Raw genomic sequence first — 21,614 nt, forward strand, 5'->3', positions numbered from 1 at the left:
ATTAATTTGTGCTGACAAATTCCAGAACTTCTCACGGAACAACTATTCACCTTCCGGGGAATGCTAGTTAAGAACCACTGATCTAGAGGCTCACTAATTAATTAATGATCTCCAATGCTGCCACACTTTCTTCGAATGCAAACTATAGAGATGTTTGGAGAAACATGTCAGTTCTCGACATTTCCAGGAAATTTGATCAAGTCTTGCATATAGTAGCTAACCAAGCTGTTATAAGCTTGGTTAGCTTATAAGCTGTCGTGGGGGAGGAAGGCAGCCCATAAGATGACCTGCCTTCCCCCCCTCCCCATGCAGTTAGGTTGTTAGTTTTCTCTTTGGTCACTGACTGCATTTCATATGGATTCCCCCACCCACTTCAAATTTTTATATTAGTGATGGACTGTCCCTGGCTCTGAGCTTTCACCCTCCATTTCTCCTTCTGTACATTAATTACTTTCTGTAACTCACCCTGAATTCTTTCCATAGTTTTCCTGTTGTCAGTACACCGTTCCTCTTGATTGATTTGACAAACCTTGCAGTGATTGATCAAGTGATTCAAGCTTCAAAATCTTCCATGAACATTGACCTGCTTACCATTATCATGTGGGTAAGAAATAGGAATAACCTGTCATTCCTGTTTTTAAAATATTTTATTATGTACATTACCTGTTATAACCTGTTTTTTAGTTTATTCACATACTTCTCCTCATGATGTGAAACAAGAATTTTCATGTAGTGATGAATAAAAATTACTTTATCACATGTTTCTTGTGGAATAATACTGGCAAAAACATTCCTAATATTCAAACCATGTGTCCCAGCATATCATTTAAATTGGAATTGGCTCTCTCAACTTGCCTGCTATCTAAATTTTTTGCAAAATTTGAAGCTTCATGGTATTAGGACACTCCAATATTTTTATAAAAGGAAGTTCCTGTGTAAGGATTGGGTGAAGACACAATAGAAGAAATCATGCACATCACTGAAGAAAAATTTGACATGATATTAATGTACAGATTTCAAGTGGAAAAAATTTGCATTAACCATTTTATTACTAGTAGCAAATCTATATATGAGGGAGTTTGGAGAGATCACTTTAACACTGACTTAGTATTGTTATTGATGACTATCATAATTTGGCCCTGTTGCATGTAAGAAGATATTTTGTCTAGTTGAATTCAACAACATTTAAGTTTACCACAAAGCTTAAAACATGGCACACTGTTATATTGAGATTCTGATGAGAAAAACAAATAGCAGCTGTTACATATACAGGAAATCAGTGCATATTTAGATAATGCCCACATGCTCTCCTCATTACCCTGTTCCAACATTTGTGCTAACCATTTCATTATCAAGCCAATTCCTATTACAAGTTGATGATAAACAAAATAAAGATCTCTGTTTAAGGTAGAGCACCATCCAGTGATCCAAATGCAGGGATACATCATGCTAAAGCAATATCAGAGAAGAAAAAAAAATCCAAAATTCACCATCAGGGGACATTCTAAGCACCATATGCATGGAATTTGCATATCACACAACTTGGCAGGTGCCAGGAAGCTTTAAAAAAGATGAACAAGGAATTTTTCCCTTCATTCTGGTTGTTAATACCATCCACAGTGATGGCACTAACCTTGCCCCAGCATGCTCTGCTTGTGAAGCTGTGCTACCTAAACAATTGCAATACTGTTGCTGCACTCTGCAAATTTTGTCATCTGAACAAATGAAGACATGATCCACTATCTCGTTGGGAGTAAGACCTGGTAGAAGTCACATACCAATCCATTCACAAGTGAATGAAGTTGCAACTGCCATTGTAGAGCTAAAATAACAGCATTGGTTCCCACAGGGCACATGCTATATCAAGATACATGGATGTGCCTTACACAACTGTCTGGATAATTCTACGTAAGATTATGCATTTCTACCCATTCAAGATATAACCCTGACAAAGGAGTTACACCTGCAAGACTTTGAAAGTTGACTGACATTCCTTGTTCGAGTAGATTTGAATACTGCAGCAGTGGATGATTTTGTGGGGAGATGATGCTCACTTTCACATGAACAGAGCTGTGAATACCCATAATTAGGGTTTGAACTACACAAAACCCCACATGCAATCAAACAAATTCCTTTGCATGTACCCAAAGTTACTGTCTGGTGCAGGTTTACAACTTCGTTTATCATTGGATCATTTTTGTTTGAGGATATTTGCCAGTCAGGTCCTGTAACTTGCTCAGTAATAACTTTGAATTGCATAAGTTTAAATTGCAATACTGAGAGGTATTGTGATTCAAACCTAACCAGTTCAAAAGCATACAAGAATAAGAGTTTGTATTGTTTTGGCAAGGCCTTCTCTGATGTACAGGAATGAATTATGGACCATAAAAAAACTGCAGAAGAAAAATGAATAGAAACGAGAAATTAAATTCCTGAGAAGGACAGCAGGCTTATACTCTCTGGGACAAAAAAAAAAAAAAGCACAGAAATAAGTAAAGAACTAAAAATAGACTCGGTATTGGAAAAATATATGAATACCAAAAGAAGTGGATTGAACATATCGAAAGAATGGACATTTTAAGACTACTCTAAAAAAATACTCCGATACCACCCAGTTGGAGGATATAGAAGGCAGGGATGACCAAGGAAAAGATGTAATGAAACAGGAACAGGCCACTTAACCTAAATTCCTGAAAGGATGGTGGTATTGCGATATGATAAACTATTTTGTTGTGCTACAGCAGTGACTGTGAATGGATTGTCATTTTCCTGCAGGATGAGGCCCCTCACATTGGTCGATATGTACAGGAGGTTCTTTGAGAACATTTCATGGAAGACAGAGTGATCAGCTGTGCATTTTCCACTACATGGCCACTTCGTTCACTTAATCCATGTAATTCCCCCATGTAATTCTGATTCTGTAGATTTCTTAAAGACAGGTTTTATTGGGATCATCCTGATAAATGGCCAGTGCTGAAAGACAGCATGTGTGCAACATCAGGTCCGACCAGCTGTGCTGTTCAACGTGCAGCCCTTCCTGGTATGCTACAAACTACATTCTTTGCACATTATGTTCAATGGTAGAGCCTGTGAATGAAATTGAATAAAAATGTGTTATTTATGCTTGCATCACTTTTCTAATTCTTACACACAGAAAAATTACTACATTTACATTTGGTACATCATACTGCATCCCCTGGTGGTGAATTTTGTTACTATTTTTTTTTTATCAGATATCACTTCCGCATGATGCACAATGTATTCCTGCAAAGTTTCGCATCATTTGGATCATTAGGTGGTACTCCACAAGGCCTTAAACCAGAAATACTTCAATTTTGATCACCCTGTATATGATATAATAACTAAATTAATTTAATTATTATTTTCAGTATTTCACCAAAGTCAAATTGTCATAATCAGGGAATATGGTAAAGATGCATGCAGCACAAGAGTAAGGCTGCAGCAAAGAAACAAAGTAATGCCTCAAGTCCTAAATTCCACTACCTAGTGAACTCGAATTCATCATTATCCTGTATATCCATGACATTTTGTATATTTGTATTATTCTGTATTTTGAAACTCATCTCCCACTTAAAGTAGGTGGGAGATGAATTTCATTGCTTGGTGTGAGACCACTGCCTCACTTATTTGGAGGCCTGAAGTGGCTTGTAAAAATCCAAGTGTGGTCTCTAGAGCTGGATTTCTGGACTATATCTTCTTATTGTGCTATCTTCTATCGAAGGTCAGCGAACAAACTGTGCTCTTGTGCTAATCTGAGCAGTTGTGCACTGCTCTTTCCTGTCCACGTCTTGATGTTGTCAAACCATGATATTCTTTTTCTTCTTCTAGATTCCTTTGCCATCAATTCTTCCTACCAAAATAGTTTGTAGAAGTTGGTATTTGCTGTTGCTCATGTGTCCAAGATATGTTTTTCGTTTCTTGATTATTTGTACAAGATGTTTAGCTTTGCCAATGGATTTTAAGACATCTTTATTGGTAATTTTTTCTGTCCATGATATCTTTAGCATTCTTCTGTATAGCCACATCTCAAAGGCTTCGATTTTCTTGATGGTTGTCGCCTTCAATGTCCATGTTTCAACTCCATAGAGCAGAATAGACCACACGTAACGTTTCAGCATTTGGCATCTGACTTCCATGTTTAGGTCTTTATTGCAGAATAGTGTTCTCATTTTCATGAAGGACTGCCGTGTAACTTCAATCCTTGTCTTTATATCTATTTCTGGATCCCACCGTTCATTAAGCCAGCAACCAAGATATTTATATCTTGACACTTGATCAATATTTTTCCCATTGAGTGTCAGTTTCATTGATGAGGCTGGATGTTTGCTGATGATCATGTATTTTGTCTTGTTGATGTTTATATTTATTCCCCTGGATTATATAAAAAATTAAAAAATATACATGAAAATTTATAAAAAAAAATTTTTTAAAAAATCCTTAGCCCATCCATGGTACAAATGTACTATAGGTTTGCAGTTAACCTTTCATGAGCAGGAACCATATTAAAAAAAAAAAACTTTTTTTTTTATCTGGTGGCCACACAAAAATTGGCATCATCTCTTTGCTTTCCTAAAGATCACTTATAATTCCTAGATTTGCCTGATGTCTGCCAGGAACTTGAAGACCATCCCACTCAAAGGCCACATTGTTGCACAGAAATAAATACAAAAAAAGAACAGGATTATTTTAACCCCATTAAATTTGATGCTATAAAAATACGTCCAAATTTCACATCTTGGAAATGTTCCTTTTCAGATTATCAGCCCAAGGATGCAGTCAAACATGCACTAGGTAGAGCAGTGTAGGACCTCAGGGATCGCTTTCTTTATAATTATTATATCAACAGCATTTTCATCTCCTTCCTAAAAATACCAGTACATATGATTGTTGGTTAATAATTTTCATGCTTATTTGTTGATTGTTAAAGAGGAATATTGCAAAGATCACCTTGTACTTAGAACCACATCTATACAAAGCTACTACCTTTAAGCTGATTATGAAACAGCAGTTAGTGAGATCTCCACAATACACAAGCCTAATTGAAAAACATCCAAGTGTACAAAGAATATATTGTCAGGAACTCTACATATGAGAAGGGGATCATATGTTGAAATCTTAGCAATGTCATGCAACCATTGATAGGATTGAACTTATTCATTTATGAAAGGTCTCAAGGTCTGGAAACCACTGGTGTTCCATTTATAACACTTATTATGAGACAGTTTCAAAGAATCCCCAGAGACCATCCCATGACAGCCTTGAATATGAACCAGGAGATTAAAATCTATTATTATAGAAAATAGCATGACCATGAAATATGATTTTGTAAGGTAACAGGGATGCACTTGTTAAAAAATTTTTAATATTGAAAAAAACCAAAAGCTGCCAGTTGTGCTTTTCAACATCTGACAGTATTATCTCTTTTCATATGAATCTTTTGAACAAATGTATTCCTTTCCAAATTACATATTATTTTTAAAGATGTAATAATAAGTTTCAAACTAGGAGGCTTGCCTACGAATAGCCTTATTTCAGTAAACTGTAGCAACCAAATCATGAAGCTCAAGAGTGATATTTAATAACCACCTTCATGAGTTTGTCATCATAATAGATTTGTTATCATAATGGTGTAAAAATATTGTCATGCAGGGGAGAAAAAAAATTATATTGTGTGAGTATTTTCCCTGATAGATTTTTTGTAAATCAGTTCTGCAGAGATGCCAAAATAAATATGCATTGAAGTGCATCATTAAGTTATCACTATTTTTTTTTTCCTTATGTGAAAAAAAAAGATCCTGCTAATTGTATACATATTATTTGGGCTTTGTCTCGTGGAAGATGGATAAAATAATCTGAATCATCACGATCTGAGGATGTTTAAGCTTCTAGAATAGCAGTAAATCATATTAGATGACAAGCTGAAAATTATTATATCTGTGTTACAGATATTATACTTCTCACTGCAGAGCCATAGAGCTTAACTCTACCATTTTTATAACATTTTCAGTTGGGTGAATATATTATTATGTCCCTTCAGTGTCAATGTCCAAACTTTACATATTTAGAAATAAAGACATTCTCACATTAATAAAGCAATTTCATTTTAAAGAAATTTCTGTTACAGTTGATAGCAATGGGAGTGGGGGTTGATGGCAAGATTTTTTTTTCTAAGTTGGTTCATCTGTCATAAGTATCTATATGAAATTGCAAGTCATTCTATCAAGTAGTTTGTTTTATACAGCTGTCCCTTGAAATGGATAAAATTGAGTATCGTGCAGTTATAAAATTCTTGGTAAAAGAAGGTTTAATGCCAAAAGAAATTCATTCGAAGTTCATAAAAGTTTATGGGCACTATTCTCTTTTGTTTTCGATAATTAAGAAATGGGCTGCCGAGTTTAAACATGGCTGTACCAGCCTTGAAAATGATCCACATGAAGGACGTCCAAAAAAGTGTAACAACACCAGAAATCATTGATCAAGTGGATGATATGGTATTGGATAACCGGTCAGTCAAAATGCATGAAATTGCTGAGACTATAGGCATTTCAAAAGAACGTGTCGGATATATTTTGCATGAATAATTGCAAATAAAAAAGCTTTGCACAAGATGGGTGACGTGCTTGCTCACAAAGGTCAAAAATGCACCCGCATGAAATCTCTGAACCGTGTTTGGAGCATTTTAACAAGAATAAAACTTATTTTTTGTGTTGATTTATTACTATGGATGAAACTTGGATTCACCATTACACACCAGAATCCAAACAGCAGTCAAAATAGTGGATAGAAGCTGATTGTTCAATGCCAAAGAAAACAAAGTTGGTTCCATCAGCATTGAAGGTCATGGCATCGGTGGTTTGGGATGATAAAGGCATTTTGTTTATTATCTTGAAAAGGGTAAAACAATAACTGGGGAATATTATTCCGATCCTTTAACCAGACTAGACCAAAAAATTTGAGAAAAGACCCGGTTTGCAGAAGAAAAAAATCATCTTTCATCAGGACAATGCACCTGCCCACAAAGGTGTTTTGGCAATGGAAAAATTAAGGGATCTGCACTATGAATTGTTGGAACATCCACCCTATTCCCTAGATTTGGCTCCCTCTGACTTCTATCCCAAAACTAAAACTCTTCCTCTTTGGTCAGCGTTTTTCTTTGAATCAAGAGGTGATTGCTGCTGTAGAGGGGTATTTTGCAGATCTTACTGAGAACAATTACAGGGGCAGGATAATAGCACTGGAGCATCTCTGAAATAAATGTATTAGTCTTACGAGAGATTATGTTGAAAAATAAAAATTTTGAAATTATAAATTCGTTTTTTTTTTCATTGTTAGGCCAAGAACTTTTCAGACCACCCTCAATTGTGAGTATAAAAATATATAATTTCTTTCTCCAACATCAAATGCTATTTTATCATAAACCATTTTGAAAATAACATTTTTTTTTCTTGGAAAATAAATTTTATATATAATTTCTTCTTCCAGCAACTACACACACACACACACACACACACACAAGGACAGTGTTTTGCAAGTGAAAATTCAATAATTGAGAAAAATCAGATCATGGCTGCAATATAAAGCTTGTTTATGTTTACTTTTTTTTAACCAGGAAACATGAATGGAGGAAACATGGAACGTGTGCAGCTAGTGAGAGTGCTCTGAATAGTGAAATAAAATATTTCAATACAAGTATACAGCTTCATGATCAGTTCAATATATATAAGTAAGGAATTTTCATTATTTCTAGTTTAATGCAATATCAAAACAGAATGCGATATTACTATAAACAGTATAATTTTTACTATTAATGGTGTGTCACTAGAGGATTTTTCAAGATCAGATCTGTATCAAATTGTCATCCCTTTAAAGAGATATTCTTAATCACTTTTCATGTATGTGCTACCCAAAATTGATTTCTAACTATTATTGCATGCTATATTTTAAAATATTTTTAGTTCATTTCTTTATTCATATGCTGCTTAAGGGTAAAATCTAGACAACTGGGAAGAGATCCTTCAAGGAATGTGGCCAAATGACTTGAAGCTTCTGACATTGACCAATCCTCACCTTCACATGATGCACCTTTTTTCTGTCAGTATCCACCTAGATACTGAAAGAACAAGGATGGGCACAATTTTTGGAACAGTGAAAAGTTAGTTACCGGCACAAACTCCGCATCACATCTAATGATAGAACCATAAGAAGTATCAGGGGAAAAGAAATCAAACTGTCAGAATTAGAGAGCACCTCATCAACATGAGTTAAATTACCAGACAAAGACTAAAACAGATGGGACTGTGAATTAATGAATACAAGATGTTATATAGGGAAAGGAAGGAATAGCTGTTTTTCATTGCTAAACACAGATAAATTTCAAGAAGAGTGATACCATTTCAAAATGGAGAAATTGGACATTGAAAGTTATTTGTGCCTAAAGTACCATCCTTATATACCCTTAAATGCTATGGAAATTTCCTCCTCATAGCCTTCAACACACCCCAACCAGCCATGACGTCTATAGACATCCAGCAAAATCTGGATACAATTCTGTAACACCTATTAAATAACATGGATAAGAAATGCAATTTGATCTCACTATTTCATCTCCCACGGTTGGTAGATAGATTAAGGAATATGAAGAAAAGAAACCAATCTTATGACTTCAAGTCCAATTCTCACCTGCTTGCATACTGTTAGTAGATATTTACCTAAATATTAAATGAATGAAGATAGACTAGCAACTTGTAATTTAATTTTCAAATTTTATTCTGTGGAGAATAAAAATGTGTGTGTAAAATATGTGTATGTGATACAGTGTCATGCAGACTGAGTCAAACGAGACACCCACTGTTTTTGTACAGGAACCCGGGTGAAGATTGAAAAGTCAGTAATTAGAGCAAATTCAAACTTTTTCAACATCAGCAGAAATGAAGATGGGAATCAAAACATAAGTGGAACCTAGCAGAAGAATTAGAAATGTAGTATGTCAACATAATTGGTGATACTGAGATGAAGAAGACAAAACAGGCAAGTTCTGTTAACTCATATTTGGGAAAGGAAGTAGTGTCTATAGCATTCAGTGATGTGGGCAAACTTGAAAATGGGAAATTGGACAAGATTTATTTGTGCCTATAATCCCACAGAAGATTCTACTAAACAAAAAATGGAGGAATTTTTTGAGTCATTAGAGAAGGCAGACGTTTCACCTGAGAAATTTCTGCTCAGGACATATAATTACTTGTCATCACCAATACCATTTTCCTATATAAAGATGCACACAAACCACATGGACAGAAGACATGAGAAAAGTTTTCTTGACTGGTATTGCGGATAGTAATAAGAGTATGGGGACATCAAATGGAAGTGATAATTTAATTATGAGCAAAATAATATACTGAAAATTAAAAATTTAAAAAAGTTTTAAAAATAATTGTAGCTGAGCATCTTTCTGGGATATTGGAATATTTGTGAAACTTAGTCTCAGCAGAAACTCTAAAGAAAATGCTGATTGATTCAACCAGGCATTTAAACTAGCAAAGTTGTTTAAAGGATAGAAAAGTTTGAACTCCATAGTGGACTTAAAGTTAGAGGAGATCCTGGAAAAAGAAAGCATATCAAAATTTCCTACAAGCAAACTAGCAGAGAGAGAGAGAGAGAATATTAAGAAATTATGTGAAAGTAGCTAAACAAGTCATGGGAAGATTTTGGTAAGAATTTAGAAGGTAAATAATAGAATGGTTGTAAAATGTTATGGAAGCTGTTGGGGGGGGGGATTTTAGGAATACAGGCAAGAGTGCTGTAAAGGGAACTAGAAATGAGCGATATAAAAACTGAGGATAAAGATATCCTGGATGTCAGGATTAATTACTTTGAAAAATTGTTACATGAAATAGACATTGACAGAACAAAAGGATTTGAAATTATTCAAGAAGAATACAATCAGGAGAAATACATATTGATACTCAGGTAGAAAATGCCATCAGACACCTGAAACATGAAAACGTAGCTGGAGTAGATGATACTCATTCAACAGAATTGTTGGTCTGATTAGCCATTAGGTAACATACCTGCTCTCCAGTTTGTATTCCAACAAAAATACAAACTTGCAAAGACTTACACTTACAGACCATATAAATTGGCATCCCTTGTCCACTCCACCAAAGACCAGCCACATTCCCTAAGAAAAGATTATCCTTGAAGTATGGAGTAATTACTTTGAAAAACTGCTAAATAAAACAAGCAGTGATTTTTTATCAGCACAGTGATAAAAAAAAAAAACACTGACCAGGCATGCAGTCAGGAATACATATCAATATTGAAGTAGAAAAAGCCATCAAAGGCTTCAAATGTGGAAAGGCAGCAGGAGTAGATGATATTCGACCAGAAATGAAGTATGGTGGTATAAAAGTCTTACAGTGGCTGCACTGCATAGTTCAGAAAGCCTGGACAGAGGGACGAATTCCCGCTGATTGGAGTAGAGCTCTCATAGTACCCATATATAAAAAGGGAAATAAAACTGAATGTGAGAATTACAGAGGTATTTCCCTACTGAGTGTTCCTGGCAAGATCTATGCAAGTATACTTGAGAAACGGTTGAGAAGAATTGTGGAAGAAAAGCTTGGTGAAGAACAAGCTGGATTCAGGCCAAATAGAGGCTGTCAGGATCAGATCTTCATTTTACGACAAATAGTCGAGAAAGCATGGGAACATAACAAAGATCTGTATTTAAGCTTTGTCGATTTGGAAAAGGCATATGATAAGGTGCCAAGAGAGAAGCTATTCAATACGTTGCAGTTATATGGTGTCAATGGGGCATTATATCAAGCAATACTTAGTCTTTATTTGAGTTGTAAGTCAGCAGTTAGAATTGAAGGAAGTACAGGAAGATGGTTTAATGTTAAATCTGGTGTGAGACAAGGATGTACATTATCCCCTCTGTTATTCATTATCTATATGGATCACGTTATGAAGGAAAGTGGTATTAAACCTGATATTAAAATTGGAGATGTTAATGTCAGCTCTTTGCTTTATGCGGACGATGTTATACTTCTAAATAAATCTGCTACAAGTCTTCTGCAAGATTCTCTGACTAAATTGAATAGCTGTTGTAATAGATATGGTATGAAGGTCAGCAATAAAAAGACAAAGACAATTAAAATAGGCAGAATCGTTGTGAATGGAGAACCTGTGGAACAAGTAAAACATTTCAGCTACTTAGGCACGATTTTTACTGAATATGGTAAATTAAATATAGAAATAGACAACAGAATCAGCAAAGCTGGTATGGTGGGAAGTCAATTGAATAAATTCATATGGAATAAGAGAGAAATTAGTCGGAACACTAAATTAGCTGTATACAAGACAGTGTTCAAACCAATTTTAACTTATGGATCTGAGAGCTGGGTCAGAAGTAAAACACTTGACCAAAGACTAGAGACCGCAGATATGAGAGTCCTGAGAAAGATTAGAGGCGTGAACAGATGGCATCAATGGCAATATCATATTAAAAATGAGGATATTAGGAAAGAACTTGACATTGTCAGCATCCAGGAATGCGTTAGCAGAGCTAATCTCAGGTGGTATGGTCACTTAAATAGAATGGGAGAGGAAAGATTAGCAAAACAAGTGTTCTCTACCAGGTTGGCAGGAAAACGACCCAGAGGAAGACCAAGATATAGGTGGATTGATATGGTACAAAGTGCCTTAGACGATAGAAATATAAGATCTGATAATGTTGGAGTCTTGACAAGTAACAGACTGATTTGGAGGAAAATTGTAGCTAGGAAGTTAGTAATGATGTAATTTTTTCATTTAGTACTGTCATATCCTGTACACCCCTTGAGGGTACATGGCAGGAATTTGATGATGATGATCATTGAATAAATAAATAAATCATAATTAGTGGGACAGGTGAGCCTGTTGTTCACTGCACATCTTCTCAAATCTTGGAATCAAACTGGACACAGCCACACTCATTTCCTGTTCCCACTTGATTTTTATCACAGTGACTGCTGAAAACCCAGCTTCGCAAATACTATAAATATACTCATGTTGTTGCAAATGGAATTAAGATTTGCTGAGCTTTACCACTTAGCAGTGGGTATTCATCTTTTATAACTGATATCCAAGTCAGTTAGGTCCCTGCTGCCAGATTTTGTCTTGTATTGTCGCAAGACATTTCAATAAAATTTCAGTGAAAATATTGGAATATATCTTGCCGTACAATTTGAGAACTACTGCTATATAGTAAAATGCTGGTTTATTTAACTCTCTCCTGTGAAATTAGTGATTTTATTTCTGTTTTATTTTGTCATTTTCTTAATTAGTTTTTTTCTAATATCTGCTGATTTTCATGTATTTATAGTATTTGATATATTTTGGAATACTGCAATATTAAACAATGAAACTTCTCTCAGTGAAATGAATCATACTATTTTGGGAGCATGAATTAACTTTGGAAATACCTAGAGTAAAACAAATTATTAGATGAATGACAAGGGAATTGGAAAAAGTTGAAAAGTGTTGAGAAGGCATTAGAAAGATATGAAGGTTAAACAACAAAACAAGAAATAAAATCACTGAATCAAGTACAATAAATTAAAGACACCAAGAAATTATATACTTGGTTTAATCCTTTATCCAAGTGCCCCCAGTCCTGAAGATAATTCAGGTGCAAACTTTGTTTGCTTACACTTAGATAAAGAATTAAATCAAGTCTGTAATATCTTGGTATCTTTAATTTATAGCATAACCAAGTGGAAAAACTTTCAACAACTAAATCAAGTACAATACTGTTATATGACAACTAGGTAGATAAAGTCCATTATAAAAAAAAAGGATATTATATGGTATAGAGATTCAGTTATTAAAACGTGATTGATGATCATGTTACTACCTCAAGATTTTCCAAGTGCTAAATCTTAAAATTTAACAAATGTAATTGAAAATCATAAAAAAAATGCTAGTTCTGGTGTTAACAGATGTCTGATAAATGGCAAGTACATCAAACAGTATGAGAGGATATGAAAGGCAAGAAATAAGAGCAAAGAGTGAGAAAGTAAAAATAGTTAGTATATTACCTGGATAAGATAATGCAGAACTAAGGACTATGATGGCAACTTTCGTGCATAGGCCATGTAAGCAATGTGGTTGCAAGTTTTTGGATGTGTATAGTGAATTTAAAGTAAGAGATTTATATATATAAGGGATGGCTTGCACTCATATTGTGTTTGATATCAGAAATTATGCAACTATATTAATGATATATATATATATATATATATAAGGGATGGCTTGCACTCATATTGTGGTTTGATATCAGAAGTTATGCAACTATATTAATGATATATATATATATATTTTTTTTTTTTTTTTTTACTAAATAGCTTAAGAAAATTACAACGTATACTAGGATATACATTAAAATAAATTTTAATACACTTCCAATATTTCGGCAACGTCACGTTGCTATTTTCACAGGAACTTAAAAACAAGACACGTGCACGCAAGCACAACAAACAGTAAATGAGGACGAAGCAGGAAGCTATTCTTTCTCCTAAAAGTCTTGATGGTGCACCCTAGTGGGCAATGTTGGTATTCTTGGGCGATTGGGCTGAAGGCCTTCTGATGTAGGTTTCCCAAATTTGGGGCAGTCTCATTCAACTAAATTTGTTGAGGTTTGGATTGTTTCTTAGGGTTGAGGCTGATTCCATGAAAAGCCTTTCGTATTTGAATTTACTACGGTGTATTATTGTGGCTTTCTTCCACCGTATTCTATGGTGGGTATCCAGGGCATGGTCTGTAAGACCAGAGTGGCTGTACTGGTGAAACCAGATGTAGTTCTTGTGTTCTGAAATTCTGATATTAGCCGTCCTGCCTGTTGGCCAAAGTAGGACAGTGTACAGCTGCAAGGGACCTGGTATACACCAGGTAGGTCTGTGGGGGGGGGGGGGGGTTGGTCTTTAGTAGAGCAGATAAGGGATGCCAATTTTTTTATATGGTTTGTAACAAGAAGTTAAGTCATTTTTTTTTAGGATTTTTGTAATTTTTTCCAAGGTGCCTCAGATATAGCGTATGGTGATGGATTTAGAGTAATCCTTGTTGTGACTTTCTCAGTCAATGGCTACCCCCTCCCCTCCAAAAAATCCAAAAAATATTGAAACAAGTACACCCCCCCCCCTCCCCTCACAACAAGGATTATTCTAAATCCATCACCATACCCTATATCCGAGACACCTCGGAAAAAATTACAAAAATCCTAAAAAAACATGACTTAACTTCTTGTTACAGACCATATAAAAAATTGGCATCCCTTATCCGCTCTACTAAAAACCCCACCCCCTAGACCGACCTGGTGTATACCAGGTCTCTTGCAGCTGTAAGCTGTCCTACTTTGGCCAAACAGGCAGGACAGCTAATATCAGAATTTCGGAACACAGAGGACGACATCTGGTTTCACCAGTACAACCACTCTGGTCTTGCAGACCATGCGCTGGATACCTGCCATAGAATACAGTGGAAGAAAGCCACGATAATACACCGTAGTAAATTCAAATACAAAAGGCTTTTCATGGAATCAGCCTCAGCCCTAAGAAACAATCCAAACCTCAACAAATTTGGTTGCATGAGACTGCCCCAAATTTGGGAAACCTACATCAGAAGGCCTTCAGCCCAATCGCCCAAGAATACCAATATTGCCTGCTAGGGGCATCAGGACTTTTAGGAGAAAACACGTGTCTTAAAAACAAGACACGTGCACGTGGCTTGTTTTTAAGTTCCTGTGAAAATGGCAATGTGACGTTGCCGAAATATTGGAAGTGTATTAAAATTTATTTTAATGTATATCGTAGTATACGTTGTAATTTCCTTAAGCTATTTAGTAAAAATGCATTACCAATGTCTAAGCCTTTCCATGAGTATATTAATGTTACTGGAAGTTTTTTTTACCTTGGGTCTACTATACATTAAAGATGCCAAGAAATTATATACTTGGTTTTAATCCTTTACCCAAGGAAGCAAAAACAATGTTTTGCACATGAAATATATTCACGTCTGAGCTACTTGTATATAAAGGCTAAGACTTCACATCACTTGTCTTAGTATGTATCCCATAATGCAAAAGCACAAACCCTTTCAGACATATAAAATGCTGTGCATAATGAGAAGTGCCACTACCTAGACTGGTTTTGACCTTTATTTAGATCTAATCAGTGAGAGCCAGACCCAGGAGAGATGTCAAGGTTGAAGTCATTAGCCTCTATATACAAGTAGCTCAGACGTGAATATATTTCATGTGCAAATCATTGCTTTTTCTTCCTTAGGTAAAGGATTAAAACCAAGTATGTAATTTGTTGGCATCTTTCATGTATTAGTAGAACCAAGGTCTTTCTCTCATCCAGAGATTTTTATTAATAAGGTCTAGCACTTTTTAGCTATTTCTACATGATATGTGACTTCAGCCTTAGCATTTCTAATGCATCTGGCTCCCACTCATGAGACCTCAATAAAGGTCTGTTTAGTGGCCCTTCCCTTGGGTAAAAGATAAAAACCAAGGAAGTATATAATTTCTTGGCATCTTTAATATATATTAATGATGTAGGTGGTTATGATAAAAATCAGTTAGGATTTATTAAGTCCAGACTGAATGTATAAGTGAACTATTAGATATCAGCAGGAATCTGAAAGTTGTCCATCTGGATTGTGCAAATTATAGATGAGAGTATATTAAAAAAAGCATGTAGGTGATTTATGTTGGCACACAAATGCCATAAGAATCAAGTTTCGTGGCCTCAAATTATTGGCATTAGTGAGACTTGGCTCTCAGAAGCAGATGTACTAACTGGTATTGAGTGTAAAGGGTACAGTATTTTTAGGAAGTATAAGATGAGAGAGGAGGAGGGTGATGCTAATGATATTGGATGATTTCAGTCAGTTATGTAGAAAGCTATGATTACAATATTAGTAGCAGCGAGTGTGAAACTATATGGTGTGAGGTGGAGTCTAACAAGATCAAATACATGATGAGGTGTTCCAACAGATCTAGCGGATCAACTACTAGTGACAATGAAATGCATCATGAAATCAACCTAATAGGTACTAAATGATGAATCATCATTGGTGACTTTAATTATCCAAACATTGATTGGGTAGCAGTGAAATCTCATAAAAAGAATGAAGCTGAATTTATTGAGCAGTTGCAAAACGACAAAGTTGTAGACTGTTCTGTGGTCTGCAGTTTCCTTAAGTAGCATGTGAACTCAGGGTCAGAGAGTATTAGACCTCATTATAGTTTCAGAGGGGATTTCATTAAAAAAACATCGCTACTTTGTCTTCATTTGGTGAGAGTGATCATGCAGTATTGACTTGGGAGCTGTCTAAATGTAATGACCTTTTATGTTAATACTTAAAAGCAGGAAATTATGACCAGCTAACTATGTGAGAAGGTTTGTGTTCGTCGCACATGTTGATTAGATTTTAATGGTATAGATGCGAACACAGATTGATAAGGAAAAAACTATTTATTAACTTGAATGCTAATATTTTGTTGGTATTACATCAACCTTCATCTTCAGAGCACACAAACAGTTTGTTACATTAGTGAGACAACCGTAGTATGAGTAATTGCAACGTGCAACACAAAGACTGAAGTCCTAATTAGGCACCATCTAAATTTAAAAAAAAAAAAAAAAAAAAAAAAAAAGAGAGAGAGAGAGAGAGAAAAAAAACATATTTCGTCTTAGGATGACTGTCTCTCAAATCTTTGGTAGATTTGGGAGACAGTCACCCTAAGACCAAATTAATAGTTACCTGAGGCAAATAAGGCTCAACAACTAATAAAGCCCGTTTAAAAAAAAATCACATTTACGGTAAGTGCTCCAGTTTAGTTTCTTACACACACAGAGAGGAAGCAATAAGCAGTGGCAAATCAGTGATGCCATATTGTCTAGCGACTGTATTGTGTCATTTTGACCTAGACCTTTGTGGGAGGTGGTTGTGTCTTCCCATTTAATAATATTACATCACAATAATTCGTAAGTTTTAATTAAAAAATATTGTTCTCTTCTCATTGTTTTTATATTTAAATTGTTCTTTTAACATTCAGTTTTATGATAAAAAATGTTTTAATTGATTTGAATTCATATTTCACGTGAAATAGATGTGATCTAATCTAGTTCGCAGCGGTTAATAAGGCCCAGTAAATTTGTTGATGGGCCTTATTAAACTTCTGGGTTGAATGTTAGCAGACGTCCAATTATCTACGACTCCAATTCTTCTAACACCGAGCCCAAGTCTTGTGTTTCTCAGCCAAGACATCAACATCGTCCACTTCAACTCTACTTCTCAACATCTTTGGATTCCGACAATGATACTATTGAGCCAGTGTCAAGATGGGAACAAACAGCAGAAGAGGCCGCATCAATAACAGTACCTGTAAGAACATGTCCTAATTCTCGATCTTGTGATTCAGATAACTCTGATGATATTCCATTGGCAAATCTAAAAACAAAGAACTCTTTGAAGTCATCATTTCAGGAGTTAATGCCAACGCCAAATTATGCAGTTGTAAAGGCAACACCATGAAAAAAAGCATTAAATAAGGACTGGAGAGTGACCAAAGATCTTTTCAAAGAAAAGGATAGTAAGAAAGAGAAGGCTGCCACTAAAAACAGGAAGAACCAAAAAAAAAAAAAAAAAGGAACAAACAGAATGTCAAAAGAGGGGTGGTATTGGGTATTGCCATGGATGCAGAGAAGAAAAGGTTGCTGATATGAGGCAATGCACACGGTGTCTTAAATGGTACCATGAAAAGTGTGTTGGTCTCACCAAAGAAGAGTGTGGTGGATTTGTATGCCCTTATGACTGTTTCTTAACACGTTCGCTGCCAACTACGAGTATACTCGTAGTGGGTAAACCTGCTTCACAAGCCAGCTACGAGTATACTCGTATGACGCTTACCGCCGGGAACGAGATTATTGTAGTGACCTTGAAGAAGTGAAAATGCTTGGCTTGTGGGGCTAGCATCAAAAGTGTGTATTCTCATAGACCATATATGCTCTGTACAAGCCAACTACGAGTATACTCGTAGGACGTTTACCTCCGGTAACGAGATTATCGTACTGACCTTGAAGAAGTAAAACTGCTCGGCGTAGGGGAACAGACCATGCCAAAGTAGCGTGGCAGCGAACGTGTTAAGCTAATAATTATTATATTCTTTTTTAAATATTTAAGTTTGTTCAAGGGCTTTATTAAACTACCATGGTTTAATAAGGCCCACACAAGATGTTTTTTAAAGACTTGGTTAAAATATAAATTACTGCAAGAATTGTTCTTATTTGTTTTTTTTAATTAGTGATAATACAAACTTTAATATGAACACTGTTGTTTCAATTAATCTAAACAATTGTCTAACTAATTCAAATTTTAAATAAGGTGGGCCTTATTTGCCTCAGGTACCTTATCTGTTTTACTAGTCCCACTGTTACACCGTATTGTGGTTGTCTTGCTAATGTAACAAACTGTGTTTGTGTGCTCTGAAGATGCTGGATGTAATACCAGCGAAATATTGGCATTTAAGTTAATAAATAGTTATTTTCTTATCAATTTGTGTTCATATCTATACGTTTAAAATCTAATCAACATATGACCAGCTGAGGAGTATGCTATATTCTGTCCCATGGTATTGTTTGCTAGATGACAAGAATATTGTGACAGTGCATGGGAATCATTTAAAAAAAAAAAAAAGTGTTGCAGTATTGGAATATGCTCCTAGAGTTTTAAGAATAAATAGGGAAGGAGTGAAATGGATGTGCAATCTTATTAAACAAGAGATTCTTAAGAAAATAATGTGCAAGGAATACTATATGTATAAAAATGTTATGTAAATAGTTATGAAAATTATAAAGCACAGGTTAGAAGAGTTATACATATCTTCTATAAACTGGCCTGAAGCTAAAGACAACCCAAAAGAATATGAAAGTTATGCTGCATGCAAAAGAAAGAATGAGCACGAAAGAATAACTCTACTGGATGCAGATGTTATGTGGGTGGCAGATGCAGAGGAGATTGTTCAGCTAATGAGTGTCAATTTTGCTAAAAGCTCAGCCTGGTGTATGCAATACAGAGCTTGATACTACCTATAAACTGAAGGAAGGAACTCAAGTGTATGATAAGATAGTACTATAGCTATTGCATAAAGTGAATATGAATTTGGCACTGATGGAATATCAGTGCTGAACTGGGTGTTCCTTTGATCTGGCTGTATAATCAGAACAGGAAAGATTCTACAGGAATGGAAAGAATGTATGATGATCACATTACACAAGGGTGGTGCGAAGACATGTCTAATTGACCTGTCAGTAACTTGGAAGTGGTGGTGAAGATTTTGGAAAAGTTGGTAAGAGCTCACATATAGAAATTGGTTGACAGAGAATCTATACTTGGCAAAGAACAGCATGGGTTTTGCAGCTGATCTGACAGATAAAAACAAATTGTTTAATATAAATATTCTTACGCATATCCAGTGTATAGCTTGGAAGTCATGAGTAGCTGCACATGTCTATATGCAGCTACTGTGGAATATGAGTAATATTCCACACTTTATGCGATCAGTTTTGGTTTAACACGTGTGTGATATTTCATAGTAAATTATACCTGAGAGATACCACGACCTCCGATGTCAGTATAGTTTTTTTATTTATTTATTTACTGGTGAAAATGGCTGGAAAAATATATCGATTGGATAGTGCATCAAATGTTGAATTTCTAAAGTATTGGTTTAGTTAATGTTTTTTTCTGTTTCTTTGTTCAATAATTTCTAGATTGTAATCGAAAATAAATAAACCATTATGTATTATATTTGCGGTGTTCTTTTTTCGTTTTTTTTTTTAAATTTTATCGCATTTTAGCACATACTAGTAATGAATGTATCTCTCAGATACACACGACCTACGCTGCAATTTTTTCGCTCATGACCTCTGCAGGGTTAAGGGAAGATCATGTCTGAGTAACTTGTTCATATTGTTCTTTATGAGTGCACTTGACTAGCTGAGAACTTCATAGTGTTTCCAGGGTTCCTTGTTCTTGCAAATTATCATATTATGGTCAGACTGGGAGATCTGCTAACATCTGCCTAGAAGAATAACACAAAAAATACATCCACTGCCACAACTGTGGTCAATCAAGTCTATTAGACAATGCCTTGTGGATACCTTACAAAGAATCAGATGGAAGAAAATCACCATGCTCCATCACAGCAAATACAAACTTGAAGAATCTGCAGTGCAGCAGAAGTAAAAAAAACTGACATAATCTTAATAAACATGACTGTATTAAACTTCTCAAAATTTGAGGAACATTCTTAGGCCTCTGCCCAACATCTAAAGCTAGTCAACTGCACCCATAGAGGATGTCTCTCATAGGACTTCAGTCTTTATTTATTCTATCTAATTTCTTCCACTTATTGTTTCTTGTGTTGTTTTTTTTTTTTTTACAATTTTAGCATTGTATGCCTGATGATATCTCTGTGACTGAGATGAAATATTGAAATTGATTAAACCTGTTGTTTAATTATTTCCCTTTGTGCTATAAGTTATTCCATTCAATTACAACATGAACATAAACCAGCACCTAAGCCTAAATACTCGTTTACTAATAAAGTAGATAAATTCTTGGTTTATTCTTTGACAGAATATTAGAAATACTGCAATGAAAAAAATGCAACTGAATTGAATCTTTACTCAGTCTATGCTTTTCTTATCAGCATGCTGAAAGAAGCAGAAATTGTACCAACCAATGATCAAGTTTATTCAGTAAGTATTTTTTTTTTTTGTTTTTGTTAAATGATAAAAAAAATACATGCTTTTGTTCTACCATAACTCAAAACTGGAAATATCTTTTAAAAACAGGTTTTAATATCAAAAAATGTGTTAGGTTTGTGCAATTTATTACCTTGACTTGAAACAGTACTTTGATTTTGTATGCTAATACAAGAAATGCTGTATCATGAAAAAAAAAAAGGGGGGGGGGGGTATGGCTTGAATTAGCTAAAATGTCACACAAATAGAATGTTACTGACACTGTACTTTCAGCGATGATAGAACATCATGGGGGTGGAGGGGGGGAGGGCTACTGAGATCAGAAGAATTGCATCCAGCAAAGATAGTTTAGCAAGAAGGGAACTGATGAGGGACTTAGTGAAATTCAAGCTATATGTTATAAGATTAAAGCTAGTAAGAAAAAATGTATGGTTGGTCACTGCTATAGGTTAGAGAGGGAGCAAAAGAAGATATGAGCATATACACTGCAAAATTAGCTTGAGAATCATGGGATAAGTAATTATTATTGGGACTTCAACTATGGATACATTGATTGGAAGGAGCAAATGACACAATTAAGTAACAACAGTATATGATAGAAAGTACCATAGGTTTGAAGAGTATCATATGTGGTGATAATATCAGAGAATTTATCGATAATCAAGGTTATCACTTTCCTCTGAATCGGAAGCATGACTAAATCAATACTTAATGATTGGGAAAGAGGCTAAGCATGTGAAATTTTCAATTAAAATGAGATGTGGAATTACCAAACTAGGA

General features: G+C 35.1%; 1 protein-coding gene across 2 annotated transcripts in view; it reads left to right on the plus strand.

Moving 5' to 3' along the window:
- RNaseX25 (Ribonuclease X25) overlaps positions 1-21,614 on the plus strand; it is a 166,785-nt gene that overhangs the window by 108,798 nt on the left and 36,373 nt on the right. For both annotated transcript variants that reach the window (XM_090395238.1, XM_090395239.1), the window contains exons 6-7: positions 7,631-7,744; positions 20,780-20,828. In XM_090395238.1, coding sequence (XP_090251364.1) covers positions 7,631-7,744; positions 20,780-20,828 — 163 coding nt within the window. The remainder of the gene's footprint in view (positions 1-7,630; positions 7,745-20,779; positions 20,829-21,614) is intronic.

This window comes from Typopeltis vanoorti, chromosome 7, assembly GCF_054136105.1.
Source record: "Typopeltis vanoorti isolate ZY-2024b chromosome 7, IOZ_Tvanoo_1.0, whole genome shotgun sequence".
Lineage (NCBI taxonomy): Eukaryota > Metazoa > Arthropoda > Arachnida > Uropygi > Thelyphonidae > Typopeltis > Typopeltis vanoorti.